The sequence below is a fragment of the Bos indicus x Bos taurus genome, chromosome 17 (genome assembly GCF_003369695.1).
Source record: "Bos indicus x Bos taurus breed Angus x Brahman F1 hybrid chromosome 17, Bos_hybrid_MaternalHap_v2.0, whole genome shotgun sequence".
NCBI lineage: Eukaryota > Metazoa > Chordata > Mammalia > Artiodactyla > Bovidae > Bos > Bos indicus x Bos taurus.
The window spans coordinates 28379441-28407259 of NC_040092.1; the positions used below are offsets into that span (position 1 = coordinate 28379441).

Consider the following 27819-nt stretch of genomic DNA (forward strand, 5'->3'; position numbering starts at 1 on the left):
TTATTTAGCTGAAAAGTCATGTCCAACTCTTTGTGACCCCATGGACTGTAGCCCATCAGGGTCCTCTGTACATAGATTTCTCCAGGCAAGAATACTGGAGTCAGTTGCTAGTTCCCTCTCCAGGGGATCTTCCTAAGCCAGACATTGAACCCATGTCTCATGCATTGGCAGGTGAATTCTTCACCACTGAGCCACCAGGGAAGCCCCCAGTCCTGTTAGCTGTGTGGTATTAAGATGACCTGCTGGGTTGCTGGTTGCTGGCCCAAAGAGGAATGCATTTGGTCATCTGGGAGCCAGGACCCAGGCCAGAAAGGGCTGGTGTGCAGCCCTAGGAGGCCCAGCAGATGGGTGGTGTGGGCAGGGCCAGCCCCTCTGACATGGGCACCAGGAGCCCAAGAGGGACTTGGGTCTTGGGTAGCGAGGCTATGAGAGGACACGAGCTGGGCCCAAGGACACAGGAGTCGCTCAGTGCCAGCCAAACCACCAGGATAGGAGCACACAGCAGGCTCCAACCCACTGTGGGCTGGATGCTGGGGGGTGGTGGTGGTGGTCAGGGAGGGTGTCAAGGAACAGGAAGTACAGAAAGTCATAAAAAACACTGCATGGTGCCCACCCTATAAAAGAGCTGGTCAGCAAGCCTGGATCCTGCGGCTCCTCTTCAGGTTAGGGCTGACAAGCTCTGTTCTGACCCCATGTGCTCATCAGAAACAGGGAATCTGAGTTCCACTGGAGTTGGCCTGTGCCATGGACCAGCTGTCTGAGGTGGTGTGGGCCCTTCCCTTCACCTACAGATCCAGTGTAGTCCAGGGAAGGCTGCATGTTTAGGCCTCAGCCAAAAAAGCTGCTACATCTGCTAAGGGTCCTGCATCTGTGTTCTTACTTTGGGAGAAGAGGTCGGGGTCTGAAGTGAAGGGGTTGATGTACCAAGGTCCTAAGCTTGGAGGGCAGCCTCGTGCCTGCATGAGCTGAGCCAGAGCTTAGACACAAAGCTGTGGCTTTAACCAGGGACCAGTAGGCTAAGGCTTGGACTGATGGATCCCAGGGAAGCCATACCTTTTCCCAATTGTTCAGACCCAGCCCCACCCCTAGGTCACCCACACCTGCAGGGCTGGCGAAGCTAATGAGTGCAGCGGCCCCCCGCCCCCGACTGGGGACACACTCTGTTAGTTAAGCAGGTAACCAGTGACCTCCGCAGGCGGTCCTACCAAAGGAACGTATCACAATCAACACGGACGAAGGTGCCGGGGAGAGAAACAGACACAGCGTGTTTATTAGAATGCGGGAAGGAGGCCTTCTTCCCCAGAGCACTGCTTCTCAGAGTCTGTATCAAGAGCAAGACAAAGTTGAAAATCGTATTCCTGAGAAGAAGCAAAAAAGGTACAATTTTGCAAACAAACGGGTGGCTTTAACAAATGATAAAAAAATTTTTTTTTTAAACAACAAAATTTCAAGTATTATTCCAGATGACACGGCAAACCCAACGCAGGAGGAAAGGCTAAGGACTCGCAGAACCTATTGGCAGGAAGGGGCTGCTCCAGGCGGGCTGGGGCATCACCAGGGACAACCTGCAGCCTGGCCCCAGGCCACCCCAGCCCCGAGGCTGGGAGGAGTGATGAGGGCGGATAGCTCGGTGGGCTGCAGCTGTGCTGAGGAGGAGCCCCATGTGTTAGTGACCCAAACATGCCCTTGGTGCTGGGGAGTCCTGGATGTCTGAGGATTTTTTTTCATAAACAGGAACATATGCTTATTCTTTCAAATATCAGTGTCTCCAATTTTAGTCAATTTGCAAATATAAATTATATCATTTGTGCTACAGTTTGTGATATTTAAATCTCATTAGGAGATGAGCACCGAAGCTATGAAAACACACACGTGAGCCGCTGTGCGTCCTGCGGCTGGAAAATTGTGCTCCCTTTCGTCATAGCACAGTGTTTCTGACAAACTCCCCTTCCTCTCCCAGGACACTCTTCTTGAACAGAGATGTCTGCTTTGACTGTGGTTGTGGGACAGATACACAGGGACGGCTGATGGCTCTTGTTCCGGCCCCAGGGCTCTGGGTGCCACAGGTGGGGGTTCTCGCCAAGAGGGTCTCACTCCACAAAAGAAAGGTCATACCAGAGTGCCCTATGCCGAGACCCCAGTCCCCACTGTGGGGGATGGGGGACTGTGAAATGCCCTTAAAATGTCTGTTTTCAGTATGTTCTGAGATGTGTGTCACTGACTGCCAACACTCCTGAGCCATCACGGTGCCTCCCTGGACGCTCAGTTCTTGAACCTCGTCTGTTCACAGATGTGATTGAATTTCCTGTGGGAAAAAACAGTCAAATCATACGAGAGGGCATCACAGATGCATTCAGTAAAGGAATTCTGTACTTGTACCCAAAGGAACTACAGGAGACAGTGATCCTGTGCTTGAGGTTTGCAAGAGCATGTTTCTCATACAGCAAAGACACTAACCCCAAACGCAACCTTCTTTGTTGCTGTTTAGTCTCTATGTCATGTCTGACTCCTTTGTGACCCCTCCTTTCTAAATGTAAAATATAAGTGGAACATTTGGGCAATTTCCAGAAACTCAGACCTGTGCCTCGTGAGCATCCCCAAGGTACTGTGGGTGACCTCCTCTCTGAGAAGACGAGGGTTCCTTTGCTGCCCCCCTTCCCCACATTTTAATTGAGACAGGTTAGCCTGTTACTAGTGAAATCTCTTTCTTAGAATAAAATTATCTCTTCCACATAGTTTATGCTCAAATACAAACCAAGATTTTTATTTTACAGAATCACTCCCTTAGGGGTGGCTGCCTTTACCTGAGTCCTCATGATGACTCCTTTAACCAATTTAATTTGAACCTCAAATGGCTGTTTGGGATCACAGTCACCGCAAACAGCATCAATCCATGAAACTGACTTATGCGATCACTTTCCTCATGGTTTCAAAGCAGAGGCCGATCTACTCCTATGGGCGACCGCGCGTGGTGACATGAATGTCAACATGAACAGCCTCTAAAGACCCCGTGGGAAACTCCCAGGGAGAGCTCTAGCCATTGCATCACCATAGGTAGATCCAGGTGCATGGCGACGTGCACACGGCTGTGACTTGGGAAATGGTTCTCAGGGACCACAACCAGGGATTCGCACAGCGCTCAGCCCTGCACGTGTAGGCTGGGGACATGGAGGTGGAGAAGGAGATGAATGTGTATGGGCAAACATTTCATGAAATGACATAACAGAAGAGCAGAATTTCTAAGTGATAATGACTTTTACGCGGGCTTCCCTTGTGGCTCAGATGGTAAAGCGTCTGCCTACAATGCGGGAGACCTGGGTTCGATCCCTGGGTCGGGAAGTTCCCCTGGAGAAGGAAATGGCAACCCATTCCAGTATTCTTGCCTGGAAAATCCCATTGACGGAGGAGCCTGGTAGGCTAAAGTCCATGGGGTCGCAAAGAGTTGGACATGACTGAGCGACTTCACTTAATCACTTCACTTAATGACTTTTTTATATACTACATGACTTTATAAAGCATGACAATTATTAATGAACTAGTATATTTTTAAGTAGAGAACCGACTACTTCATGAACATCCCTAAAAGCTTCAAAATCAACATGGCCAAAAGATTTAAAGAAAAGCAGCTCCTGTTAGGAAACCGCAGGTTTGTTTGCCTGTCTGCACTTGCTTCTCCAGCCCTGCCCAGCCCCCGCCCTGCCTGCACACTCACATTGCGTGGTGGGCCTTCACCTGAGTGCGGCAGTTGCGGCCCCAGTAGCAATCAGGACGGGACGTGACGGCCGCTGGGAAGAGAAAAAAATGAACACATGTCATGCACATGTCTACAGACTCGGCCTAGTGAATTTAAGCTGAGACCCAAAGAGACACTGCAGCTGAGACACACAACGCTTTGTTCCACTTCATAGCTCGCTTCCTTGTTCTCCAGGAAAGGAAAAAAATCTTTAATCGAAAATCCAGTTTAGAAATGAGATGACTCCAGTTGCCATCTTGTTTCAGGAACCCACCTCACCTGATCCAGAGCCTGTGCAGGCACCAGGCAAGGGGCGCTTAAGACAAGCATGGCCTTCGTGCCCCCACCTACCAGGCTGTGTCCCTGGCCCTGCTGTGAACTCAGAGTAAAGGCCCACACAGGGTGTTGAGCTATTGCAAAAGAGTGTGGGAGCCCACGCAAGCAGAACTGAACTGTGGGCCAGGAAGGGGCCAGGTGGTTCCTCACCTGGTAGCTCAGAAGCAGGAATGTTCTGCCGATACTGATAGGTGAGCTCGCGGAAGCTCCGCAGGCCACAGCAGTAGCACAGCACGGTGTTCCCGGTGATTCTGTAATCTGGAAGGAACACAGCCTCTTATAGGCACAGCTCGCCAGTGGGTAGCATCATGTTTCCAGCACAGGAGAACAGACGTGGCTTGCACGCTGCTGGGGAACTAATGCACTGATCCATAGACAGGGTCAGACAGAGGGCTGGACATTTGGAAAACAAGAGCAAAACCAACCTAGACACCAACTTATTTCCTTATAGCACAATCATTCCATCTAGATTAAAAATTTAAATATTTAGAACAATCTAAAAAAGTACTAAGAGGAATAATATTCTTCTCTTGAGCTATTTCTGTGACATGAAAACCAAATGGCACAAAGGAAGGGATTTATAAATGTGACTGCCTCTAGTTTACACATCACAATGGGAACACATATAACAAAGGAGAAATACTAATGAAATAGTAGAGGATGTGTTTTTAACACAAATGACAATGTGTTGCACCATTAACAAAGATGTCACACAAATAATCTCCCAAGTCCAAAAATGAACCAAGGAACACAGACAAGCATATATATGTCCCATATAAGAAAAAGATTTTCCATTTCATTTACCATCAAACATGGCAGATAAAATATCCCACCGTTTGCCTCTTTCATATTTACAAGACCTAGAGATCATGGCACCTGGTCCTGACACTTCATGGGAAATAGATGGGGAAACAGTGTCAGACTTTATTTTTTTGGGCTCCAAAATCACTGCAGATGGTGATTGCAGCATGAAATTAAAAGACGCTTACTCCTTGGAAGGAAAGTTATGACCAACTTAGATAGCATATAAAAAGCAGAGACATTACTTTGCCAACAAAGGTCCGTCTAGTCAAGGCTATGGTTTTTCCAGTGGTCATGTGTGAATGTGAGAGTTGGACTGTGAAGAAAGCTGAGCGCCGAAGAATTGATGCTTTTGAACTGTGGTGTTGGAGAAGACTCTTGAGAGTCCCTTGGACTGCAAGGAGATCCAACCAGTCCATCCTAAAGGAGATCAGTCCTGGGTGTTCTTTGGAAGGATTGATGCTAAAGATGAAACTCCAGTACTTCGGCTACCTCATGCAAAGAGTTGACTCATTGGAAAAGACTCTGATGCTGGGAGGGATTGGGGGCAGGAGGAGAAGGGGACGACAGAGGATGAGATGGCTGGATGGCATCACTGACTCGATGGACATGAGTCTGAGTGAACTGCGGGAGTTGGTGATGGACAGGGAGGCCTGGCGTGCTGCAATTCATGGGGTCACAAAGAGTCGGACACGACTGAGCGACTGAACTGAACTGAGAGGGCAAACATTCAGCTGACGGGCTTAGGGGATGCTGGCACTCAGGCCCCAGGACATGCCTCAACCATGCAAGCCAGTGACAGTAGTCCTGTTTATTATCCTAAGGGGATAACTGTGTTTTTTGGGGGAGGGGTGGCGCGGGGACGGGGAATGACTGTGAAACCTACAGGACTGCATGCTCGACAGCTTCAGTGGTGGTTCTAACAGTGAAAAGCTGGGAAGAACCTAAATATCCTTTAGTAACAAACTGGCTAAATGAACGATGGTATCAGAATGCTAAGTAATAACTAAAAAAAAATCAAGGCATAGACCTTTGTTGATGTAGGAAGAGTCCGAGATATACTGTTGGGTGAATAGGTTATTAAAAGCATGTCTGGCAGGATCTCGTTTATGAAAATGATACACACACATGGGTACATGCATTTAGAAGGTGGCTGTCAAAGTATTATGACTGGGTATATTTTAGGTGGTGGGATTTCCGATGATTTTCACTTTATTCTTCAGACTTTCTTGTACCACTTAACGTTTTCTTTGTGAACCACATCATTCTTATAAAAATAGCCATTAAAAAGCAAAAGAAGACCCAACCACATAGAACTGTCCCAACAGAGGAAACTCAAGATACTCACTATAATGTGTCTGTGAGACAAAATAACTTAGTACCTTTCAAGTCTTTTATAATAATTTATGTGTTAGGGAAAAAAAATCACTCACTGATTTTTCTGCACCCTCCATTAGTGACAAAAGTTCACACTTCACAAAGCACTAGGTGTCCCTGGGAGAGGGGGTAAGCCTTCGCTGAGTCACCTGATGCACTGAGGGACAGGCCAGCAAAGACCCTGACAACCAGCCCTAGAATGTCAAGGCTGACCAGTGGTGGGGCCAGCACCTCGCCAGCTGTGTTCCTTCCCTCCCTTGTGTGAGAAAAGATTCTGGAACACGTCATGTCGACTCAAACCCAACAAGAAAAAAGAAATCTCAAAGTATCAGGACCTTTCTGTCTGTCTCTGCCAGGGTAGGCAGAGGTTGCAGGAGTGAACATGGGAAAGCCAACAAGCAATGCTGCCAGTGTGTGGACAGGCAGGAGGGACCGCTTGACCAGAGGCAGAGGTGCCCCTGGAAAACACCACCATCAGTAGGGGGCAAGTAGGCACAACAAGGCTTACCAGACAGCAGGAATACTCCCCTCTGCAGAGCCCCGAGGCTCTCAGTCAACATGTTTTTCCAAGTCAAACCCCTGGTGGCCAGGTAATTCTGTAACAGGGAAATGGGCAAGAGAAGAAACATGAGCTTGGAGAAGGAAACACTTAAAAAAAAAAAAAAGGAAACACTAAAATGGCAAAGAGGGAGCTTCTCTGGTGGTCCAGTGACTGAGAGTTTGCCTTGCAATGTGGGCGGACACTGGTTTGATTCCTGGTCCGGGAAGGTCCTGCATGCTGCGTGGCAGCTGAGCCCATAGGGCCATAACTACGGAGCCCATGTGCTGCAACTCCTGAAGCCCCCACGCTCTACAGCCCGTGCTCTGCAACAAGAGACGCCACGGCAACAGGAAGCCCATGCAGTGCAACTAGAGAATAACCCCTAGTCTCTGCAACCAGAGAAAAGCCTGTGTAGCAATGAAGACCCAGCACAGCCAATAAATAAATATTAAAAAAAAAAAGAACATATAACAAATGGCAAAGAGGGCTGACATTTCATAAAAGGCCCTGGAAGGTGGGTAGAGCCGAAACACCTAAGTGTGGTGGGCACTTGCAGAGGGTGAGTGTTGCATAAAGTTAGGGGACCTGCTTCCAGGAGTTTAGCTGGGAGGCCTGGATGGCCTGTTGGAACAGGAGGCCTGGGGCAGACATGGTATCACACCCACACAGTGCAGCACAAAATTTTCGACCAAGGAGCTTCTTCTCAGTCTCAAAGGGCAGACTAGCTTTAGAACCTCAAGTGTAAGAGTTGGCATTCTCTGAAATTCTGCAAAGACACTCCTATAGCATAGGAGCAGTGAGACCTAATTGCAGCTTGATCGGCCACAGTATGGTGACAGGCCCACGACCACGTGACAAGGAAGCCAGGGTCTACATCTGGGTGGGCTCTGCCCTCAAGACGCATGGAGCTGCTTGGTTCTGTGTAAACCTACAAGAGCATGCCTGTGAATACCTAGCTAGAGAGCAGTGAGGTAGAGGAGGTGCTGTTCAGATGAGAAGGGCCTTGCCCTGGGGGTGTCATACCACATATATTCGGGTGAAGGGAAGACCCCTGGCAAGCGACACATGTGCATGTTAAACCCTGAAGTTCTAAGAGCCAGCTGCCTCCTGAAATGCATGAAGAGGGCCAGTGGGCAGTCCTGGTTCCACCCAAGGGCCAGCCGCTCCCCTTGCCTGCCCCGGGCAGGCTGAGCAGGACCTGAAACTGTGTAACACAATTACTGTGGCTTCTCAGTGTGAAGGGCAGGGAGGAATACCTATCTGGGGGGATACAGGGATAAACAGACATGCAGAGTCACAACATGCAGACACGCACAAACAGACATGCAAAGCCACAACACTGGACAGTCCTGGGAGGCCTCCCACTGGCCTCCACCTGGCCTGTACCTTCAGGACGTCCGACTCATAGTTGTTGTTGCTCAGCACCCCGTCCAGACACCGGTCACCCAGGTTGAGCTCTGTTGGGATGGAGGGAAGCAGCATTACCCATTTCATATGCACTTTATGAAAGCACTGGTCACCTGACAGGATAACCAAATTTCATTCATTATGGATTCTATGAAGAATGGAAAGTTATGTGACATTATGGTCATGGGCGTTGGGCAGGGGAAGGATGGGGGAGGTGACAGTTAAGGAGTTTGGGATGGACATGTACACACTGCTGTATTTAAATTGGATAACCAACAAGGACCTACAGTATAGCACAGGGAACTCTGCTTAATGTTACATGGCAGCCTGGATGAAAGAGGAGTTTGGGGGAGAAAGGATACATGTATAAGTATGGCTGAGTTCCTTTGCTGTTCACTTGAAACTATCACATTGTTTGTTAATCAGCTATATCCCATAATGAAATAGAAAGTTTAATTGAAAAAAAAAGTTGTGTGATGAAATATAATTTCAAACAGAGAAAAAGTAAAAGGCATTCCATTCCACTCCCCCCAGAAATGGTCCAGTCTGCACAGTCCCTGGTCTGGGGTTGTGAAGTCCAGACATGTGTTTTTAGTGGGGGTGGTCCTTGTGCACGACTCAGAGTTCCCCTGTTGTTGTTATTGCTGTCTTGGAGCCAACACTCACTGACACTTGCAAATCTATGCAGACCTCTAGGAAAAGGAGCTAATTCATGGCGACCAATGTGGCCTTTCCCTGCTCAGGCACACAGCCAGCCCACCACTGGCCTCAAGTACACCAAGTGAACAAGGAAAGGTGGTGGCAATTGGTGGTGGGGCCAGCATTACCGCAGAACGGGGCCAGGCAGCCGAGGCAGCCAGTCCGGGCACAGCCCCAGTATAGGTGGCAGAAGGGCTGCAGGCAGATGGCACCTGTGGACACAGAGCACACGTACCAGTCACGCCACATGGCGAGGAGGAAGTTCATGTAACCATTAAATAAGTGACAAGCTTGATTTTCACCATCATCTAGAAACTGTTAATGTGCCATACAGTTCAGCTGTTAGATTTTAAAATGACACCTTGGACAGGGTTCAATCCTTGCTTGGGGAATGGAGATCCAACGAACTATGCAGCCAACAGAAAAGAATAAAATGAGACACTGGAGAACTACTGGGTGACGTGTCAGATACAGATCTAGAAAGAGAGCCCCCTGTGTGTACGACAGGGGTAGGTTTCAACTGGTGACCAAAGACAGATTATCAAACACTCGTGCAGGGACACCTGATGACACAGGTGGAAACACAGAACTGTATGTTTTGCTCAAACCACACACAGAAGTCCATGACACTTTGAAAACCAGGCTGGAAGGACACATGGGAGTGGCTCTGAGGTGGGGAGGGGCCCCAGGCAGATGGTGTACACACACACCCACACCCTCACTCACACTGCTGGGGGGCGATGCGGGGGTCCCGCTCACGCTCCGCTCTCCGGTCCGGCATGGGCTGGAAGCAGCAGGTGCATATGGCGTGGCTTCCTTGCAGGGCGCACACGTAGTCCTGGGCTGTGGGACAGACAGGCTGCTCAGGCTGGTGCTGCCAGCACTGGAGCAGCAGCACGAGCGGCTCAGCCCACACCTGGAGGGGCAGCTACAAGATACGCATGAGGACACAGACCTACAAGAAAACCTGGGCAGATCTCAGGCCAATTTTGCTGACAGCCAAGTGACAGTCTACCACTCAAACTAAAAGGTGTAATAGACGGAAAAGTGACCGAAGCTATCTTTTGGTTCAGTAGTTGGAGCTAGATTTCAAAGGCCATTTGCAGGTTTTCTAGTAAGGACAGATCATAAAACAGTAAAGTGATTTCTCTAGTCTCTGCTGGCTAACTCTGCACCAAGAGCTGTGTCAATGTGGCCTGGCCCCTGGTCACTCACGTACCACGTGAGGCTCTGTGCACTTACCATGGTCACAACGGGGCCTTCCATGCACCACCCTGGTCATCCCCACACGTAGGGGCCTACAAGGACACCCCCAAGAGTCGTGGCACAGCACATACGGCAGACGGTTAAGAATGTGGCTCTGGGTCACAATTCTGAGGTCAGTGGCCTCTAGACAGGCTGAGGCTGACAGTGGCAAGGAGGCCAGGCCCTACAATGTAGGGCCACAAACCACAGTCCACATGTTCATTTTTCCTTTCTTAATGGCACCTAGGAACTCGCCCACTGAAATGGGCAGTGAACAGACAGTTCAGGGCGGCTCTGGTAACATCACATCCTGTTGCTGGAAAGAAGCCAGTCCCTCACTGGAGGAGCCCATGTGTGATGGTCACTTCATCTTTGGCAAGCATCCCGGGGCATGCTGACAGTCCCAAGGCAGTAGTGGGGAGGGTTGGGGAAGGGTAAGTGTCAGAATCAGGACTGTGTGTTCAAGAGCGGAGATCCACAAGTAAAGCTGATTATCTGGTTTCTTAGCTCAAAACAGGTCACGAAAAGCAACGAGCTATCTGAGCAGAGAAGAGCCAGCAGAAGCGCCACCCACACCCGGAGCGGTCAGGACAGCAAGGAGGGAGTGGCCATCTCACCTGCCGTGACACTGGCGGACGTGGACGGTGCATCCCCGGGGACCTGCGGTGCCCCTGGCTCGCTGCCGGGCCCTGGGTAGGGAAGGGGCTGCCCCGCCTGCCTGCGGTACTCAGGGCACTGTCTGCACACGATGGACGGCTGGCTGCAAGGAAAGCACAGAGCTTGGGGGGATGAGATGACACCCGCTCTGGTTGGTGCGTGAGGCTGAGGCTAGTGACAACAGTCCCAGACCGAATGACAAGTCAAGACCCAGACCCCAGCTCATGGGCCTTGTCCCGCCTCCATGTCTCAGCTCTGCATCAGCCACTGGACCTGGTGTGTGTGAAGGGGAAGGACAGCTGCCCTCCAGCACCCCCTAGCCCCCTACACTCACCCTGCACAGCAGCAGTCGGCAGGCTCTGCTCCCTGCCACCTCCCAGCCCCCCTTTTCCCACACTTCTCCAGCGCTCTCTCCCTCAGACACTCCTGGGATCTGGAGACATCTCCTGCCTGCCCCTCGACCCCCTGAGGCATCCCCTGGAGTGGAGCCTTCCTGTCCCCACACTGGGCAGGATGCGCTCTTGCAGGTCTGACGCCACTCATGCACACCCGTCCCCTCATTAAAATCTGAAAATGCACAGGGCTGAATGCTGCTGTCCACAGCGCCTTTCAGCTGTATGCTCCTTAGCTGAGCCTTCAAACCTGCAGATGGTAAAACATAATCTGCAAGAAAGACATATGTGGACTCTCCTCTGGTCTCAGTCAGAGGATGCCTGCCTGAGCCTGCCACCCATGGGAAGGACAGGCAAGACATGACTAGAAAAGGAAGAAACGTTGAAAAGACACTCAGCCCTGTTTGGAAGAAAAAGATGTAAATGGGACTAAGTTACCTGCCTGTCCCAATACCCCGAGTGTCTCGGGGATCACTGCTGTCCCTCCACACACCCCAGGGAGTGCCGCCACCTGCACTCAACAGCGGGCATTTGTTGAGCACCAATCTTGAGCTCAACCAGACGTCAGAAGTACAGCAAGGTATCCTCTCACTGAGACTCCTGACATGAACATCCTACTTCTACATGCTTGTCTCCAAGAAATAACTGGATATGTGGACTAAACTGTAAACACAGAATGTGCACTGTGGTTTTGTCCCAGGTTTCAAAATATTACAAAAAATGTCTTAAGCAATAAAAAAAAAAATTAAGCATGTATGACTACACATGTGTATGAATGGATGAATATATAATTAAAACCTCACACAAAAGTGATTTTTGGTTTTCTTTTTGCTTGAACATTATGTGCTAAATTTTGTGAAAAGAGACAAACTGGGGGTGGGGGGTTTGTCTTTTTAAATATTATGGCCTCAATACAAAAATTCACACCCTGGACTTCTAAGTCAGGAGACATGAGCCAATAAAATAAGGTCTCCTAGGACTGCACCCTGTCTACCAGGTGGCTGTGGCTTTTTTGTAATAATACCCTGACAGATGGTAAGTACCTCAAGTGATACTCTAGGACGTATGTTCACTAGGTAAGCTGTGGAGAGTGAGTGTGCTTATGTGGTATTTGTATCAGCTGGTGAATCAAGGCACTTGATGAGGACTCAGCAAATAAAAAAGTATCATTTCCTGTGGCCAGTCTGTCACAATAATTAAGCCCAAGCATTATGCTACACACCCTAAACTTCTATAAGGCTGTATGTCAGTTATATCTTAATAAACTGGAAAACAATACAGATAAGCAACAAAAAAATAGAATAAATGTTCCACTGCATAACAAAAGAGAAAAAAGGCTATCACAGAAGGCAGGGCAGTGAGCAAGCCTCATCACGGTCACCTGAATGAGTGGCGTGCTTGGCACAAGGCAGGCAACACGGCTGCTGGGTTGCGCCTCAGCAGTGGCCTGGACCAGCAGGTCCTGGGAGGTGGTCAGACTCGGGCCGCCCACCCCGCTCCAGGCCCAAGGGGCTTACCTAACGTCCGAGGACTCACTGTCCACGTCCGACAGCTCCAGCAGGTCCTCAGAGCTGCCCTCCTCGTCGGAGAAGGCCCTCCTGACCTTGGGCTGCAGCATGTCCTGTGTGATCTTGTTCCTGGCGGCCATGCTGCGCAGATCCTCCTCGCTGCGCCTCTTGTCCGGGTGCTGCAGCAGGTACGCCTCCACCAGGTTGTTGAGGATGTGGTTTTTACAGATGCGCTCAACCGGACAGCGGCAGGTGGGGCACAGGGCAGACCGCTCCATCCAGCCCGAGTAGCAGGCAGCGCAGAAGGTGTGCATACAGGGCTGCAGGCTGAGGGCACGGATGGGCTTCAGAGGCCTGGGGGCACTCGTGGGTGGAGCGTCTCCCCAGCAAGTGCAGCAGCCCCTTGGATGCAGGGCTCCAGGGGCATGGCTGGCCTGGGGCGTGAGGATCAAGGACCCAGGGTCATGCTGCCTCTTTCCTTGGAGGAGGAAATGGCCCTGCTCAGACTGAGGTTCGGGTACAAAACAGAAAAATGAGCCAACTGCCCATCCCCAGCCCCTATGCTCTTTTGCCTCAGCAGGGCCTTGAGCCTGTGCTTCCTGGGCATTCCACCCACACCATGCGTGAGGTTAGCTGCTGGCGGGGTCTGCATCCTCAGCTAATGCCGGGGGAAGCCACCTGCCTTCCAAAACCCACCAGAGAAACAGTCCCTGTGCAAAAACATGGCACCCACCTCAACTGCTCTAACTCTGTGCCTGTCAACTACAAGAAAGTAGGAAAAAAAAAAAAAAAGAAACTAGAGGTCACATGGCACCCTAGGGAGGGCCAGGGAGGAAGAGCAGAGACACTGGGAGTGGGTGGAAAGGACACGCATTTCAGCTGAACTTCAGACAGATTAATTCCAAGTTCCCACAGAGAAGCAACGAGAGTTCGTTCTAGGAGGCTCGCCCATGCTAACTGCTAAGCTTCCTTTGCCAGGAGACACCGAGCCCTCGGTGCAGCTCTCCTGCTCCGCCCGAGGCCAACCTGAGGTCAGAGCCACAGCACCTCAGTCTCTCGGGCTCCTCTGTAGCTTCAGTCACCAGCCTGGTTTCTGGCTTGTCGGCCATACAAGGAAAACGGCTATGGCACTTTCAGCGGGTGCAGCCTCTGACCTGACCCAAAGGCCCACCCTACCCTTGGCCTCCCACAGGACCCCATTTGGGCGCACCTCACACAGTCGTGCAGCAGGTCCTGGCAGATGATGCACGTGAGCGTCTCCTCCATCTTGTCTGGCTTCATGGCCTCGGCTCTGACGTCAAGGGCAGCGGGAGGGTCTCTGCCTGGGTCTGTGACCAGTATGGGCAGGTTAAGGTCTGGCTCCCCAACTGCAAGGGAAGGGACACATTCTGACCGTCATGACCATGGAGGCAACACATCTCTTGTATTCACAGATGTCTTAAACTGTGGACAGAAGACCTCTTCCTTTGTGTATTTCAAAGGGCATTTTTAAGAAGGTTCAAAATAAGTTTCCTAATCTGGTATATTTAAATATTGTTTTAGAACAGTTAATAGTATAAAAAGACACTCAGGATACGTAGGTACGAGAAAAGGCCAGTTGTCAAATAGCATTTGTGTATGAAGTCATTTTTGTTTAAATAAAAAATGTGACTCATATGCATACAGGAAAGTGCTAGAAAATACAGACCATCAGATGTTACCAGGAGCACTGATGAACCTATTTGCAGGGCAGGAACAGAGACAGAGACCTAGAGAGACTTGTGGACACAGTTGGGGAAGCAGAGGTAGGGCAAATTGGGAGAGCAGCATCGACATATTTCACATACTATCATATATAAAATAAATAGCCAGTGGGAAGCTGCTGTGCAGCACAGGAAGCTCAGCTGGGTGCTTCTGTGGTGACCCAGATGGGTGGGATGGGGTGGGGGGTGGGTGAGAAGGAGGCTCAAGAAGGATGGCATATATGTATATGTATAGCCGATTCTTATTGCTGCACAGCAGAAACTAATATAATGCTGTAAAGCAACTATACTCCAATTAAAAAATAATTAAACTTAAAAATGTTACCAGGAGCTTAAAATCTCTTTTTTTTTTGGCTGACATGTTTAATTTTTCCATATCACAGATTAATTTTTACTTTTAATTTATTAGAGAAACATGATTTAAAAAGTCAAATATTTAAAAGAAAACAAAAGCAGCAGCCCTCTGCCCCAGCCTCTGCTCACCTTCACCATCTCCCCCTCCTCTGAGGAAAGGACTTTCTTGCTGCCTAACAATGTCTTTTAGCTGTTTCTTCTGGTCCCAGCCTCTGTGTTTCTGGATTGTCACACTACATTTACGCTGAAGATTTTAGGTATCTCCTGATATTCATTAAAACAGAGAAGGATTTTGCCCTTTGAGTAGCCTTCCCAATATTATTCTAACACAATTATTGGGTCAGTATATTGTAGGTATATTACTATGCTTAAATAGTCTGTTCAGTCAAACAGCATATTAGAATTTCCTTTCTTATATACTTTTTCATTTCTGATAATTAAAAATGGCTTCATTTTTATACTTGTTTATGTATCTGTTGCCAATTCATTCCACACCTTCCCAGGTCAATCAACTCATTTTCCACTCAATACACTAGACAATACAGTTTCTTTCTAAGGCCCATCTTCCTTCCCATCACACTGCTCCAATCCACGGGCAGCCCTCAGGTCTGCCTTACAGCTACTGTCTTACCAACTACATTTCCAAACATTTTTTACAGTCTTTTTAACTTTCGCTTTTAAAGCATAGATTTTTCTCTAAATTGTCTTTAATGTGAAGTTTCAAACTATCACTTAAAGATAACATACTCTTAAAAATTGGCTGTTGTATCAGGACAGAGTCATAACTCGAGAATATGGCTTCCAGGGGCTTCCCTGGTAGCTCAGTGGTAAAAAAAACCCGCCTGCTAATGCAGGATGGAGAAGGCGATGCCACCCCTCTCCAGTACTTTTGCCTGGAAAATCCCATGGATGGAGGAGCCCTGTAGGCTGCAGTCCATGGGGTTGCTCAGAGTTCGACACGACTGAGCGACTTCACTTTCACTTTTCACCTTCATGCATTGGAGAAGGAAATGGCAACCCACTCCAGTATTCTTGCCTGGAGAATCCCATGGATGGAGGAGCTCTGTAGGCTGCAGTCCATGGGGTCGCTAAGAGTCAGACATGACTGAGCGACTTCACTTTCACTTTTCACCTTCATGCACTGGAGAAGGAAATGGCAGCCCACTCCAGTATTCTTGCCTGGAGAATCCCAGGGACAGGGGAGCCTGGTGGGCTGCTGTCTATGGGGTCGCACAGAGTCAGACATGACTGAAGTGACTTAGCAGCAGCAGCAGCAGCAGCTAATGCAGGAGACATGGGTTTGATCCCTGATCTGGGAAGACCCCTCATACCACAACTAAACCCGTGCACCACAACTACTGAGCCCGTGCTCTGGAGCCTCAGAGCCACAACAATTGAAGCCTGCAAGCCCCAGAGCCCGAGCTCTGCAACGAGAAGCCACCACAGTGAGAAGCGCACACGTGTCACCAGAGAGTAGCCCTGTTTGCTGTAACTAGAGAAAAACTTGTGCAGCAATGAAGACCCAGCATAGCCAAAAAAAAAAAAAAGAATGCAGTTTGCAGACTGATAACATATCCTGGCAGTAAACACAGTTCAATCCCAATGGTACAAACAGTAAAGAAAGGGCCCAGGCTGCCATCTGCTGTCAGCCTAAGACAGCATCCTCAGGCTTTGGCAGACGGTGGGGCCCCAACAGGTACAGGTTGGATGGTTCCTGCTGGGGCCCTGAGGTTACATGAAACCTTGAGATTCTGACCTGCTTTTACTCTCTTCTTAACAGGCTCCAAATCCTCCTGATCCTGGGGTTCCGACAGAGAAAAGGAAGCCCCCTCTCTGTCTGGGAGAGTTAAAGGGAAGCTGGAGATTTCATCACTTGTCACAGATGGACCACACCCCTTTGGAGAGATGTCTGTACCTCTGGAGCCTGTGAGAGGGACAAACAACAAAGTCTGATTCACCCACCTCAGAAGAAGAGACAGCAGATCGAAGTGTCACTAATTCAAACTAGGCACAGGGGACGCAAGATGCCGTTAAAAAACCCAGAAAACTGGAAGCGTTCATTCTATGTGATTTTTACAGTATATGAATTATATAACCTGTAAAAAATACCACACTGCTATAGTCCCCCTATCCCCAGGCTTTCTCTTGAGGATGGAACAAGACAGCAACTGCTACAGAAACCTTACTACTGACAGCCTGATGCCTGACGCCACCACTGAACTCCTCAGTGCTTGTCTGTCCCCGTAACAACACAGGGCAGGAAGAGTGAATAGAAAGCACTGTAGCTACCGCCCCGAGACCCCCATTCTCACTGGAGCTGGAGGGAGGCCCTCGGCCTGCGGAGGTGGGCTCCATGGAAGAGGTAGAGGCCGTGGGGAAGAGGTCCGATGTGGACGTCGATGGCTGTGGTTCCTCAAAGCACACCTGAGTGGCGGGCGACGACAGCAGGACCTGGGGATCCTGAGGATCGTCACCTCGCCCTGCACCTGAGGTATCTTTGGTCACGTGGAACACATTTTCTTTATTAGCTTCTGTGAACACAGAAGGAGCAGGAGGAAAATACAGTCAGGGCACAGATGGGCACCACCGCCTCAGGCAAGCTATTCCTGTTGACGGAGACAGTCAACACACAGACCCACTTTACACACACCCACTCCTCTTGGAAAATCCCACTTACCAAAGGAGTCTTGTGTTACACCTTGCTTTTCATTTAGAGATTCGTAGAGGTATGCCACGTCTGAAAGGAATTAACCAAATCAGAGCACTGTCAGTCACGTGCCAGGTGGGAACTCACATTTCTCTTCTGTTCCCTCCCATTACCTCACAGCCACTTTGTCCTTGTCGACTATTTTGACGTATCAGCTAGTAACCACAGCTGCCAGTTTAAGGGAATTTAAAGCAAGTAATCCAAAACAACTGAACCAAAGCCAAAATAAATAAGCCTCAGGAATCTCATCTGGCATGAAGAGGCTGACTAAGGGAAGCAGAGCAACAAGGAGGGAGGAGTCTATGCCTCGCGTATTTCAAACCACCAGAAGCGGACACGAGATCCTTCTGTGTGGCCAGGGGTGGCTTTGACTATGCTGAGGACAACCTAGGGAACACCCGCCCCCTTCTTCCTATTTTGGGGGCACCATTTGAAGGACTCCCCTAATTCTGTCCTGCATCATTCTTCTTCCACAAACACAAACGTGGATGCTCAGATTGGGACAAGCTCCAGTGGAATCCTGTCTGACCTCTGCTGTCCACTGTCAAATGTCCCAGAGCAGAGCCATCTGTGGCCTCCAGCCCCCATTCTAAGTCTTGTTCAGCTTATCCCTCCCCATTCACTCACTTCTCCTTGGCTACCATTTTGAGACCCGTGGCTCATGACCACGGTGGCATTTCTGAAGAATGGCTGGGGCTCAGACTGCGAGGCCAACATTCCCATTCTTCAACAGACACTACCCACACCAAGAATCTACATAAACACAAAACGGATGCAGGTAAGCTAACATTCCTTCAGGAAATACTGGCTTCAATAAGCCTCTTCCCACAATGCTTTCCAGCGGTTTCAGGGCCCCCTGCCACACCTCACCTGTGGGTCCAGCCCAGAAAACCCCTGTCTTACTGTGTTCTGGCTCATTCTTCCTGTACACCAAGTAGATGACATCCCCAGTCTGTAAAGGGCAAGTTTGCTTCTTAACAACCTTCAGCTTGTTAATGACAGTTCCATTGGCACTGTAGGGGCAACAAAATGGAATTTATCTTACTTAAAATAACTTGGAGTTAAAAGCTCCTTTTCTACAATCAGTAGAAAAGCAGTTCAATTTTTTTTTTTTTTAATTTAAAAAAGTTTTTGGCAGAGGCACACAGAACATGGGATCTCATTCCCCAACCAGGGACTGAACTGACATCCCCGGCACTGGAAGTGTGAAGTCTTAATCACTGGACTAACAGAGAAGCCCCTATCACCTTGAAAATGATAAATACTCATAGGAATGATATAAACATTTGTGCCACCTCACAATTCTCTTAAGGAAATCCTTGCCTGTTGTGCTGTCACTCACAGCCAAATGATGTTGTCAAGTGTTTGAACATCTTCATTGTTCCAAACTCATGTTCTCCTCCTGGTGAAGCCCTGGAATCCACCAGCAGCATGTGCTTTGACTTCCAGCTTTTCTTCTGCACCAGACTCTGTCCACAGACCTACCCCTCCCTCCAGCAGCCTTAGCCCCTCTCAGTTCATTCGTCACATGAGCACCAACGGCCCCCATGAGACAAGCTCTGCGTGCTAAGTTGCTTCAGTTGCGTCTGACTCTGTACAACCCCGTGGACTGAAGCCTCCCAGGCTCCTCTGTCCATGGGATTTCCCAGGCAAGAATACTGGAGTTGCCATGCCTTCCTCCAGGGGATCTTCATGACCCAGGGATCACTCACATCTCTTACGTCTCTTGCATTGGCAGGCAGGTTCTTTACCACTAGTGCCACCTAGGAAGCCCTGAGACAGGCTCTGGGCAGAAGCAAATCAACACACAACTACCGATGACAGGAAGACAGTGTGATTCCTGTGCTTGGGATGCCACTCCAGTTAATCAGGGACCAGTCAATCAGGTGCTTAAACCCCTTAGTGACTCCTTACTGTTCTCAGTCTAAAGTCTGGTCTCTCCAGCGTGGACATCGGGGTCTTCCTGCTGGCGCTTCTGGACCTCTGCAGTTGCTGTTCCTTCTGCATGGAACACCCCTGCCCCTCCAGCCACCTCGGCCAAGGGAGGCAGTGGCTTCTGGAAGCTGGGACAGAAGACAGCTGCTTCTCCTCTAGAGCCTCCAGAAAGAGCTGATGCCAATGAGACCTGAGTTGGACTTTGGGCCCCCTTTTGGCCTTCCCTGGTGGTCTAGTGGTTGAGAGTCCGCCTGCGAATGCAGGGGACACAGGCTGTATCCCTGGTCTGGGAAGATTCTGCATGCCATGGGGCAACTAAGCCTGTGCACCACAGCTGCTGAGCCTGGTCTCTAGAGTCTGTGTGCTGCAACTATAGAAGTGCAGAAGCCCCATGCTCCACAACAAAAGAAGCCACTGCAATGAGAAGGCCATGCACAGTAAGGAAGAGTAGCCCGCGCTTGCCACAACTAGAGGAAGCCTGGTACAGCAACGAAGACCCAGCAGAGCCTAAAATAAGCGAATAAATATTAAAAAAGAAAATCAGGGACCACACTGCTGGATGGGAGGGCAGCGGATACTACTGGGAGAGACAGAAGCCTGAGTCAGATGGGACAGGAGGCGCCTCCCTGAGGAGGTCCTCCTGAGTGGACAGAGACTAGACTGCAACCAAGGGGAGGAGCGCACCTGAGCAACCTCCTCCCCCTTAGCCAATTTTGGGCACTTGGTCTGCCCTGGCCCTAACTCCTTGGCTGCACTCTTACGACTCCCAGTGAGGAAGAGGCTCTAGCCTGGCCTCTGAGCAGGCTTCCACTACTCTAGATTTCTGTATAGGGCCAGACAGTAAATAGTGCAGGCGGTGTTGTCATACCATCTCTTGTTTCGAGTCCTCAGCAGCTGGCAGCAGGTCCCTGGAAGGCTGGGCTGCCTTCCCAGTAAAAGCCCACTTACAGAGACCAGCAAAGCTGTCTCACACAGCCGCGGCTCTGCTGCCAGGCTCAAGATCCATCCTCAAGCTCTTTCTAACCCAAAAGTCTGATTTCACTTTTCTGCTTAAAAAGTGAAAGTGAAGTCACTCAGTCGTGTCCGACTCTGCGACCCCATGGACTGTAGCCTACAGGCTCCTCCATCCATGGGATTTTCCAGGCAAGAATACTGGAGTGGGTTGCCATTTCCTTCTCCAAGGGGTGCTTAAACCCTTAGTGACTCCTTACTGTTCTCAGACTAAAGTCCGATCTCTCTAGTGTGGACATCAGGGTCTTCCTGCTGGCACTCTGGACCTCTGCAGCTGCTGTTTCTTCTGCGTGGAACACCCCTGCCCCTCCAGCCACCTCGGCCAAGGGAGGCAGTGGCTTCTGGAAGCTGGGACAGAAGACAGCTGATTCTCCTCTAGAGCCTCCAGAAAGAGTTGACACCAATGAGACCTGAGTTGGACTTTGGGCCCCCAGGCCTATAATATCCCAGATTGCTGTTGTTTTCAGCCACTGAGCCTTTGGTTATTACAACAACAGTATAATAGTATAATCCTATTAATACAAAATAAATATGTATATATTTTTAGTGGGTGAGTGCAATTTGGAAAGCTTTTCACTTTCACACACTACTTATGTGGTGTAATAGTAAAAAAGAAAGGCAAACTTCTTGATTTGGGGAAGCCTAACTTGCATATGTTTGTAAAAGCCCAAAATGTATCACTGCCTTTTAAGTCTTACTTCTGAGACATTTTTGCTTTAATCTGAAAACATTCAAGAATTGTCACTAGCACCAGTGTCACTAAGTAGCCCATCCTAGAAGCCCGAAAATATATCTCCCAATACCCAGAGACCCTAGCAGACTTCTGAGCTATAGAAAGTGGGCCTTTGTCTCTTCTCTGCAATCACTGGCTAAAGTCGGCTTCCTGAAGCTATGAGGAAACAGGAACGAAGTTCAGAAAGAGCTTACCTGGTATCTTCCAGTGATACCTGACCCGATTTTTCATCCACTGTAATTTTACAGTGATCTCCAGAGACCAATTTATTGCCAGGGAATGAAAGGTCACAACCTAAAACAGAGAGGAGGGTGTGCAGAGAAGGGGAATACAACTGTGGGTACTGGGCACAACACTATGCTTTGTTTAATGATATCATACGACCAGAAGTCAAGACCCACTAAGTCAAGACCCAAAAAGCATTTAAGTGTTAATCCAAAAGGAAAAGGGACTATGTTTTGAACCTTTCTGCTTCCTCACTACCCAGAGGATATACCCCATCAACACCTCTAGCGATACATCAACTGCTTCATGGTGACATTTTACAATATGCACATGTATGCAGACAACCTGGTAAGTATTATAGAACTTTGAGAAAAACCTAAGGGGCTTATTAAATATCTTCAGTATCGTAGTCCTGAATTTCTTCTGTGTAATCTAAGGTTTCATAAATGGTCACAAAATTGAAGCAATGACAGATTCACAAAAATATGACTGAGTTATCACAGGCACACGTACACGTTTAAGAAAATCTAAAACAAAACAGAGATGTATCTATAGCTGAATACAATCATTGTATTCTCATTAAATCCAAGGGGGAAATCCTCAAATACTTTGTTCTCTCCTAAAATCAAAAGAATAAACGCTTTCAGGAGTGTTTTAATACCAAGTCACTAATCTGCCTATGATAGGTTTGCACCGTAGCTACTAAGGTTTATAGTAGCTTTATTTTATTGTTTTGGGGGCCATGCCCTGCGACTTGTAGGATTTTAGTTCCTCAACCAGGGATTGAGTCTGCACCTTTGGCAGTGAAAGCACACAGTCCTAACCACTGGACAGCTAGGGAATTCCCTACAGTAGCTTTATTTTTAATAACCAAACGTGGGAAGCAGTACAGTACAAGTACCCATCAACTGGTGGCGAATTAATACACACACTGCAGAACACCACCCAGCAACAACAAGGAACACAACTTGACACACATAACTGCCAAGGGTGAACCTCAAAAGCACCAGCCAAGAGAAAGAAGCCGGACCCAAAGACAGTGCTGCGATAATGTGTGATTTCCCTTAGATGGCTTTAGACGGTGTTCTGGAAAAGGCAGAACTACAGGGAGAGAAATCATATAGGTGAGTGTCAGGATTTAAGGTTGAAAGGGCAGGGACAGACTCCAAAAGACCAGGAACTTTCTGAGGTGATAGAAATGTTCTGTATCTTGATGGTAGTGGTGCCTCCATTTCTCAAAACTCATTGAACACCTAAAAGGGGCAAATTTTACTAAGTGTGAACTATGCTTCCATAACCCTTAAACCTTATTTGCCCAAACACTCTACATTATGGGAAGTATTTTGTTACATTTATCTGAGGTGAATTTCACCTGTGCTCAAGACTGTCCCATTACACTGAACAAAACCACCAGGATGGTCTCACAGCCCCAGAGCCAGGCTGGTCACTGTGGCACCGGAGTGGGGCTTTAATAGGCTTCTCCACGCCAGAACATCAGCATTCCAATTGAGAACTAGAATATTGTGTGCTTGTCTTTCAGTTCATTAATCTCTCCATGGCTGGTATGCATTTCTGCCACTCTCCAAGAATGGGGAGCTCTTTGGGAAGGTGAGGACTCCCACTTGCCCCCAACACACATCAACTCAGCTCTCCCTTTTTCTCAAAATAATGCCTAGTACATAGCAGGTGTATAACAGTTTTAAAATAATCAAGTTCTATAACCTGTGTGCCCCCCAAAATTATACACTGAAACCCTATCCCCTAAAGTGACTGTATTTAGAGAGAGTGACTGTGGATGATAAAGTTAAATAAGATCATCAGTGTAGGGCCTTAATCGGAGAGGGTTGAAATACTTGTAAGAGGGAGACACCACAGGTCTCTTGGTCCAGTATGCGAGGACAGAAAGAGAAGGCAGCTCTCTGTGACCCAGGAAGAAGAGTTCTTATCAGGAAACAAATCAACTGACACCTTGATCTTGGACTTCCTAGAAATAAATTTCTGTTGTTTAAGCTTCCTGATCTGTGGTATTTTGTTATGGAGGCCTAAGCAGATTTTTAAACTCTATATTTTGCTGGAAAGGTTAATACATTCAAGGAAAGGACTTTCACTGAATCAGCTCAACTACATATTTACGTTCCTTGCTTTGTTGTTCAGTCACGTCCAACTCTTTGCAACTCCATGGACTGCAGCACACCAGGCTGCCTTGTCCCTCTTTATCTCCTGGAGTTTGCCCAAGTTCATGTCCATTGAATCAGTGATGCTATCCAACTACCTCATCCTCCGTTGCCCTCTTCTCCTTTTGCCTTCAATCTTTCCCATCATCAAGGTCTTTTCCAATGAGTCGACTGTTTGCATCAGGTGGCCAAAGTATTGGAGCTTACTTGTATTAACGTGTAAAGTGATACTATAGTGTTGTGTTATAATAACAATGGCTAACGTTAAGTGCTAACTCTTCGCTAGGCTTCTTTTAATCTTCACAGTGACCCTATTAAGTAGGTACAAAGGCATTGAAATGTAAATTTTTAACCCAAAGTAAGTTGTGCTGTGGTGGTGGTGCTGCTGCTTCTGCTGGTGTCATGGTGGCCCTGGAGGTGGCGGTCTCCAGGGCTTCTGCTCTTCATCAAACATCCATTTACATGAATTAACACATCTTGAAAAGTTTCTAATAATCCATAAATATTTTTAAAGTTGTAAAAAAATAATAACTTGATCCTGGGGTTTAAGACTGTCTCCCAAAAGACCCCAACAGAAAAACAGGTACAGGTACATCGTACTGGGTAAAATGAAGCCGAAAAATACTTGCTTTTAAATAGTAATCTTTTCTCATTCTCTCTTGTTTAAAGTATAAAGTCAGAATAACAATGTATTATTTTCATTTTAAAAAATATTTATTTATTTGGTTGCATCTGGTCTAAGTTGCATCATGTGAACTTAATTGGGGCATGTGGGATCTAGTTCCCTGACCAGGGATGGAACTCCAGTTCCCCTGCATTGGAGGTGCGGAGTCTCAGACACTGCACCACCAAGGAATTCCCAGAGTCACAACTTATTAATTTGCATAAAACCAAAATATTTTGGTTGGCCTCATCAGTGCACTGCACTCTCAGTATAAAAGCTACAAGGGAGGTTAAATTATCAGAGGTCTAGAGGCAGTACACGACTGAGCAACTTCATTTCAGTTTTCACTTTCACGCACTGGAGAAGGCAATGGCAACCCACTCCAGCGTTCTTGCCTGGAGAATCCCAGGGACGGGGGAGCCTGGTGGGCTGCCGTCTATGGGGTCGTACAGAGTCAGACATGACTGAAGTGACTTAGCAGCAGCAAAGGCAGTAAGCATGGAGGGTGAGGGCTCTTCCTCTCACTACTTGTGTGACTTTCTTCAAGTCCTTAGCTTCCCCTTTCATTAAATCAACAAATATTTGAGCAACTCTATTCTAAGAGCTGGGACTTGAGATCTTTTTAATGTAGTTGTTTACAGCTATAAATTTCCCTCTAAGCACTGCTTATCTGCATCCCCTAAGTTTTGGTACATTATAGTTTGGGGCTTCCCTGATAGCTCAGCTGGTAAAGAATCCTCCTGCAATGCGGGAGGTCTGGGTTCAAACCCTGGGTTGGGAAGATCCCCTGGAGAAGGGAAAGGCCACCCACTCCAGTATTCTGGCCTGGAGGTCCACGGACTATATAGTCCATGCGGAGAAGGAAATGGCAACCCACTCCAGTATTCTTGCCTGGAGAATCCTGGTGGGCTGCTTTCCATAAGGTGGCACAGAGTCGGACACAACTGAAGCGACTTAGCATGCATGCATGCATGCATATAGTCCATGGGGTCGCAAAGAGTTGGACATGACTGAGCGATTTTCACATATGATATTTTTACTTATGTCAAGATATTTTCTAATTTCCCTTTGGATTTCTTCTTAGACCCACTGCTTCTTTAAGAATGTTATTTAATTTCCACATATCTGTGGATTTTCCAGTGTTCCTTCTGCTTTGCTTTCTAATTTCATTTCTATTAAGGTTAGAGAAGATGCTTTGGGTAGTAATAAACTTGAGAAGATTGCATTCCCGGGGATAAATTATTGTAACTACTTCATAAAGTTGTGGTGAGGATTAAATAACCTGAATGAAGCACTCAGAAGTGACTGGGCAGACCGTTAAGTGAATACATGGCAGCTGTTATACGAAAGCCCATTCCACTGGAAAAACTGGACGGCAGAATGCGCCCCGCCCAGGGTCCTCCCATAGGCCGGTGGGCCCGGTCTCGCCCTGCTCCTATCATCAGGCTTCCGCCCTCAGCCCCCGGCTTCTGTCCTTCGGTCCCCGTCCCCCACCCCCATCCCGGGTCCCTGATCCCGGCCCCCGTGCCCTGACCCATCCCCAGGCTTGTCCCCCGCCGGTCCCACGTTTCCCATGCCCGCTCTCCGCCCCGCACCTCTTCTTCGCCCGATGGTCCACTCCCGTTTCCTCAGGAGGACGTGCGGCTCGCCCTCCTCGGCGCCCAGGCGAAGAAGCCTTCCCCACGGCTGCTGCTGGGGCGGCTGCTCGCCTTCCCCCGGCCGCTCCATCGGATTCACATCTGACGAGACCCGGAAACGTCGGGTGAGACCCGGACCGCAAGGGCAGAGGCTGCGGCCTGCCGCTCCTCCTCGGCGCCCGCGCCCCACCGCTGCGGCCCGCGCCGCGAGCCTCCCCAGCGTCCCGCCGGACGCCCGCGCCCGTCGCCAGCTTACCCCCCGCCCCGCGCCGAACCCGGAACCGGCCGCGCAGCCACCGCTGCTGTCAACAGACATCGCAGATCCCTCAGCTGATCCGCTGGGCGGGGCCCACAGCGTCCTTGCCCTGCGATTGGCGGGCGGTGGCAACCACTGAACGCGGCGGCTAGAGTGGAACCTGGGGGACGGGCATCGAGAGTGGACACGTGGAGGCTAGCGGAGCATGCGCAGAGGATAGGTTGCGGGCTTGGACGCCATCTTTGATGTTGGCCGGGACAACTTGGTGTTCCCGGATCTCGGAAGTAGCTGAGGTCAGCCACATGTTAAGTCCGCGCAAAGGGGTCAGAGTAACGAGCACTGGGCACCAAAGCAAACTCCCAAAGCTGCGTTGGAAGTGCAGATGGCGTTTAGAAGTGCGAAGCGACGGTCTGCCTTACATCTGACGAGGTAAATGCAAGTTGAAATTTCCCAAGGCCATTTTTCTGGCGATCGGAAAGTTGATAGTACCCTGGGAGAGCTCTGGAAAGCGCGAGCATCTCCGCATTGGTTGGCACCTCTTGGAGGCGGTGATACAGTCTCCGTTTTAAACGCACGTTTCCTGGACTCAAACGATGCTGCCTTTTGGGATCTGGCGGCGCTTCGGTGAGTGTTCCAAAGGAGATTGATCTGGGATCATCCGTGCTGAGCGGGTGAGAGTGAAAGTGCCGAGTCCCGGGAGCCGGCCGTGCGGTTCAGAGTAGCCAGGCCACGTCTGACCGACCAGGACGTCGACAAGGAAGTAGCCACCCGTTTGTGTAAGGAATAAATGGGTCCATAGGCTCACAAAAATAATGTGAAAGGACAGGAAATGCCTTGTGAAGAAAGAGTAGCAGTCACGGGAGTGAGGGAGACATCTTACATCATTTGTAGTTTTTACCGTTTTTGTTCATTACATTTTTCCCTTCAAATAAGAAAATGTAAATTTTTTTTTCTCTGAGACTGTTTCTCGGTGTTATTTTGTGGGGGACTTAGGCTACTGCACTCGTTCTCTGAACCAGGGCTTAGCCTGGCATCGGGAGTTCTTTGAGGGCTTTTTTCACTCTACACAAGGCAGATCTTTCATAGAAGCAGGATGAAGCTGAGCCAAAGGAACAACCCACTCTTAATGGGTGACAGTTTTCTGAACCTAGGGGACAGTGAGGCAACTCCGGCCAAAGTCAGCTAGTGGTAAAAAAAAAAAAGTGTATCTCTCCTGTTAGTCTCAGATTCAGGACATAGGAAAAGCCAGAATTGAAAATTGCTCTTTTAGATGGCAGAGAATAAAATCACAGCACCCTATTGGACATTTTGGGTATTGGAGACACTCAGTTCAATCAGTTCAGTCGCTTAGTCATGTCCGACTCTTTGCAACCCCATGAATTGCAGCACACCAGGCCTCCCTGTCCATCACCAACTCCCGGAGTTCACCCAAACTCATGTCCATCGAGTCGGTGATGCCATCCAGCCAATCTCATCCTCTGTAGTCCCCTTCTCCTCCTGCCCCCAATTGAGAGGCTAATCAGGCCTTTTTGTTCAAGTGAAAATACCATACTCCATAACATGGCTGGTCTAGCTCCAGTAGCAACTTGGCTTTACAAGAACTGGCAGCTACTGTCAGGTTGAAACATTATCCTCTCTGGCCCTGCCCCCGCCAACCCCTTTCACCTCAAGCAAATTCACTGGGT

General features: G+C 48.9%; 1 protein-coding gene across 2 annotated transcripts; it reads right to left on the reverse strand.

Moving 5' to 3' along the window:
• Positions 1-1239: 1239 nt before the first annotated feature.
• CHFR (checkpoint with forkhead and ring finger domains) lies at positions 1240-26227 on the reverse strand. 2 transcript variants are annotated; one of them, XM_027567155.1, is made up of 17 exons: positions 26135-26227; positions 25837-25980; positions 21373-21472; positions 18403-18512; positions 17470-17529; positions 17105-17323; positions 16549-16716; positions 13907-14063; positions 12706-13023; positions 10757-10899; positions 9621-9737; positions 9023-9106; positions 8175-8245; positions 6756-6843; positions 4220-4327; positions 3713-3785; positions 1240-2305 (listed from the first exon to the last, which is right to left on the reverse strand). In XM_027567155.1, the coding sequence occupies exons 2-17, from the start codon at positions 25967-25969 to the stop codon at positions 2263-2265; spliced, it is 1992 nt and encodes a 663-aa protein (XP_027422956.1). In that variant the 5' UTR covers positions 25970-25980; positions 26135-26227; the 3' UTR covers positions 1240-2262. The 2 variants fall into 2 exon arrangements, with proteins under 2 accessions (XP_027422956.1, XP_027422955.1); XM_027567154.1 differs by lacking the exon at positions 26135-26227 and having other exon boundaries at positions 25837-26065.
• Positions 26228-27819: the final 1592 nt, after the last annotated feature.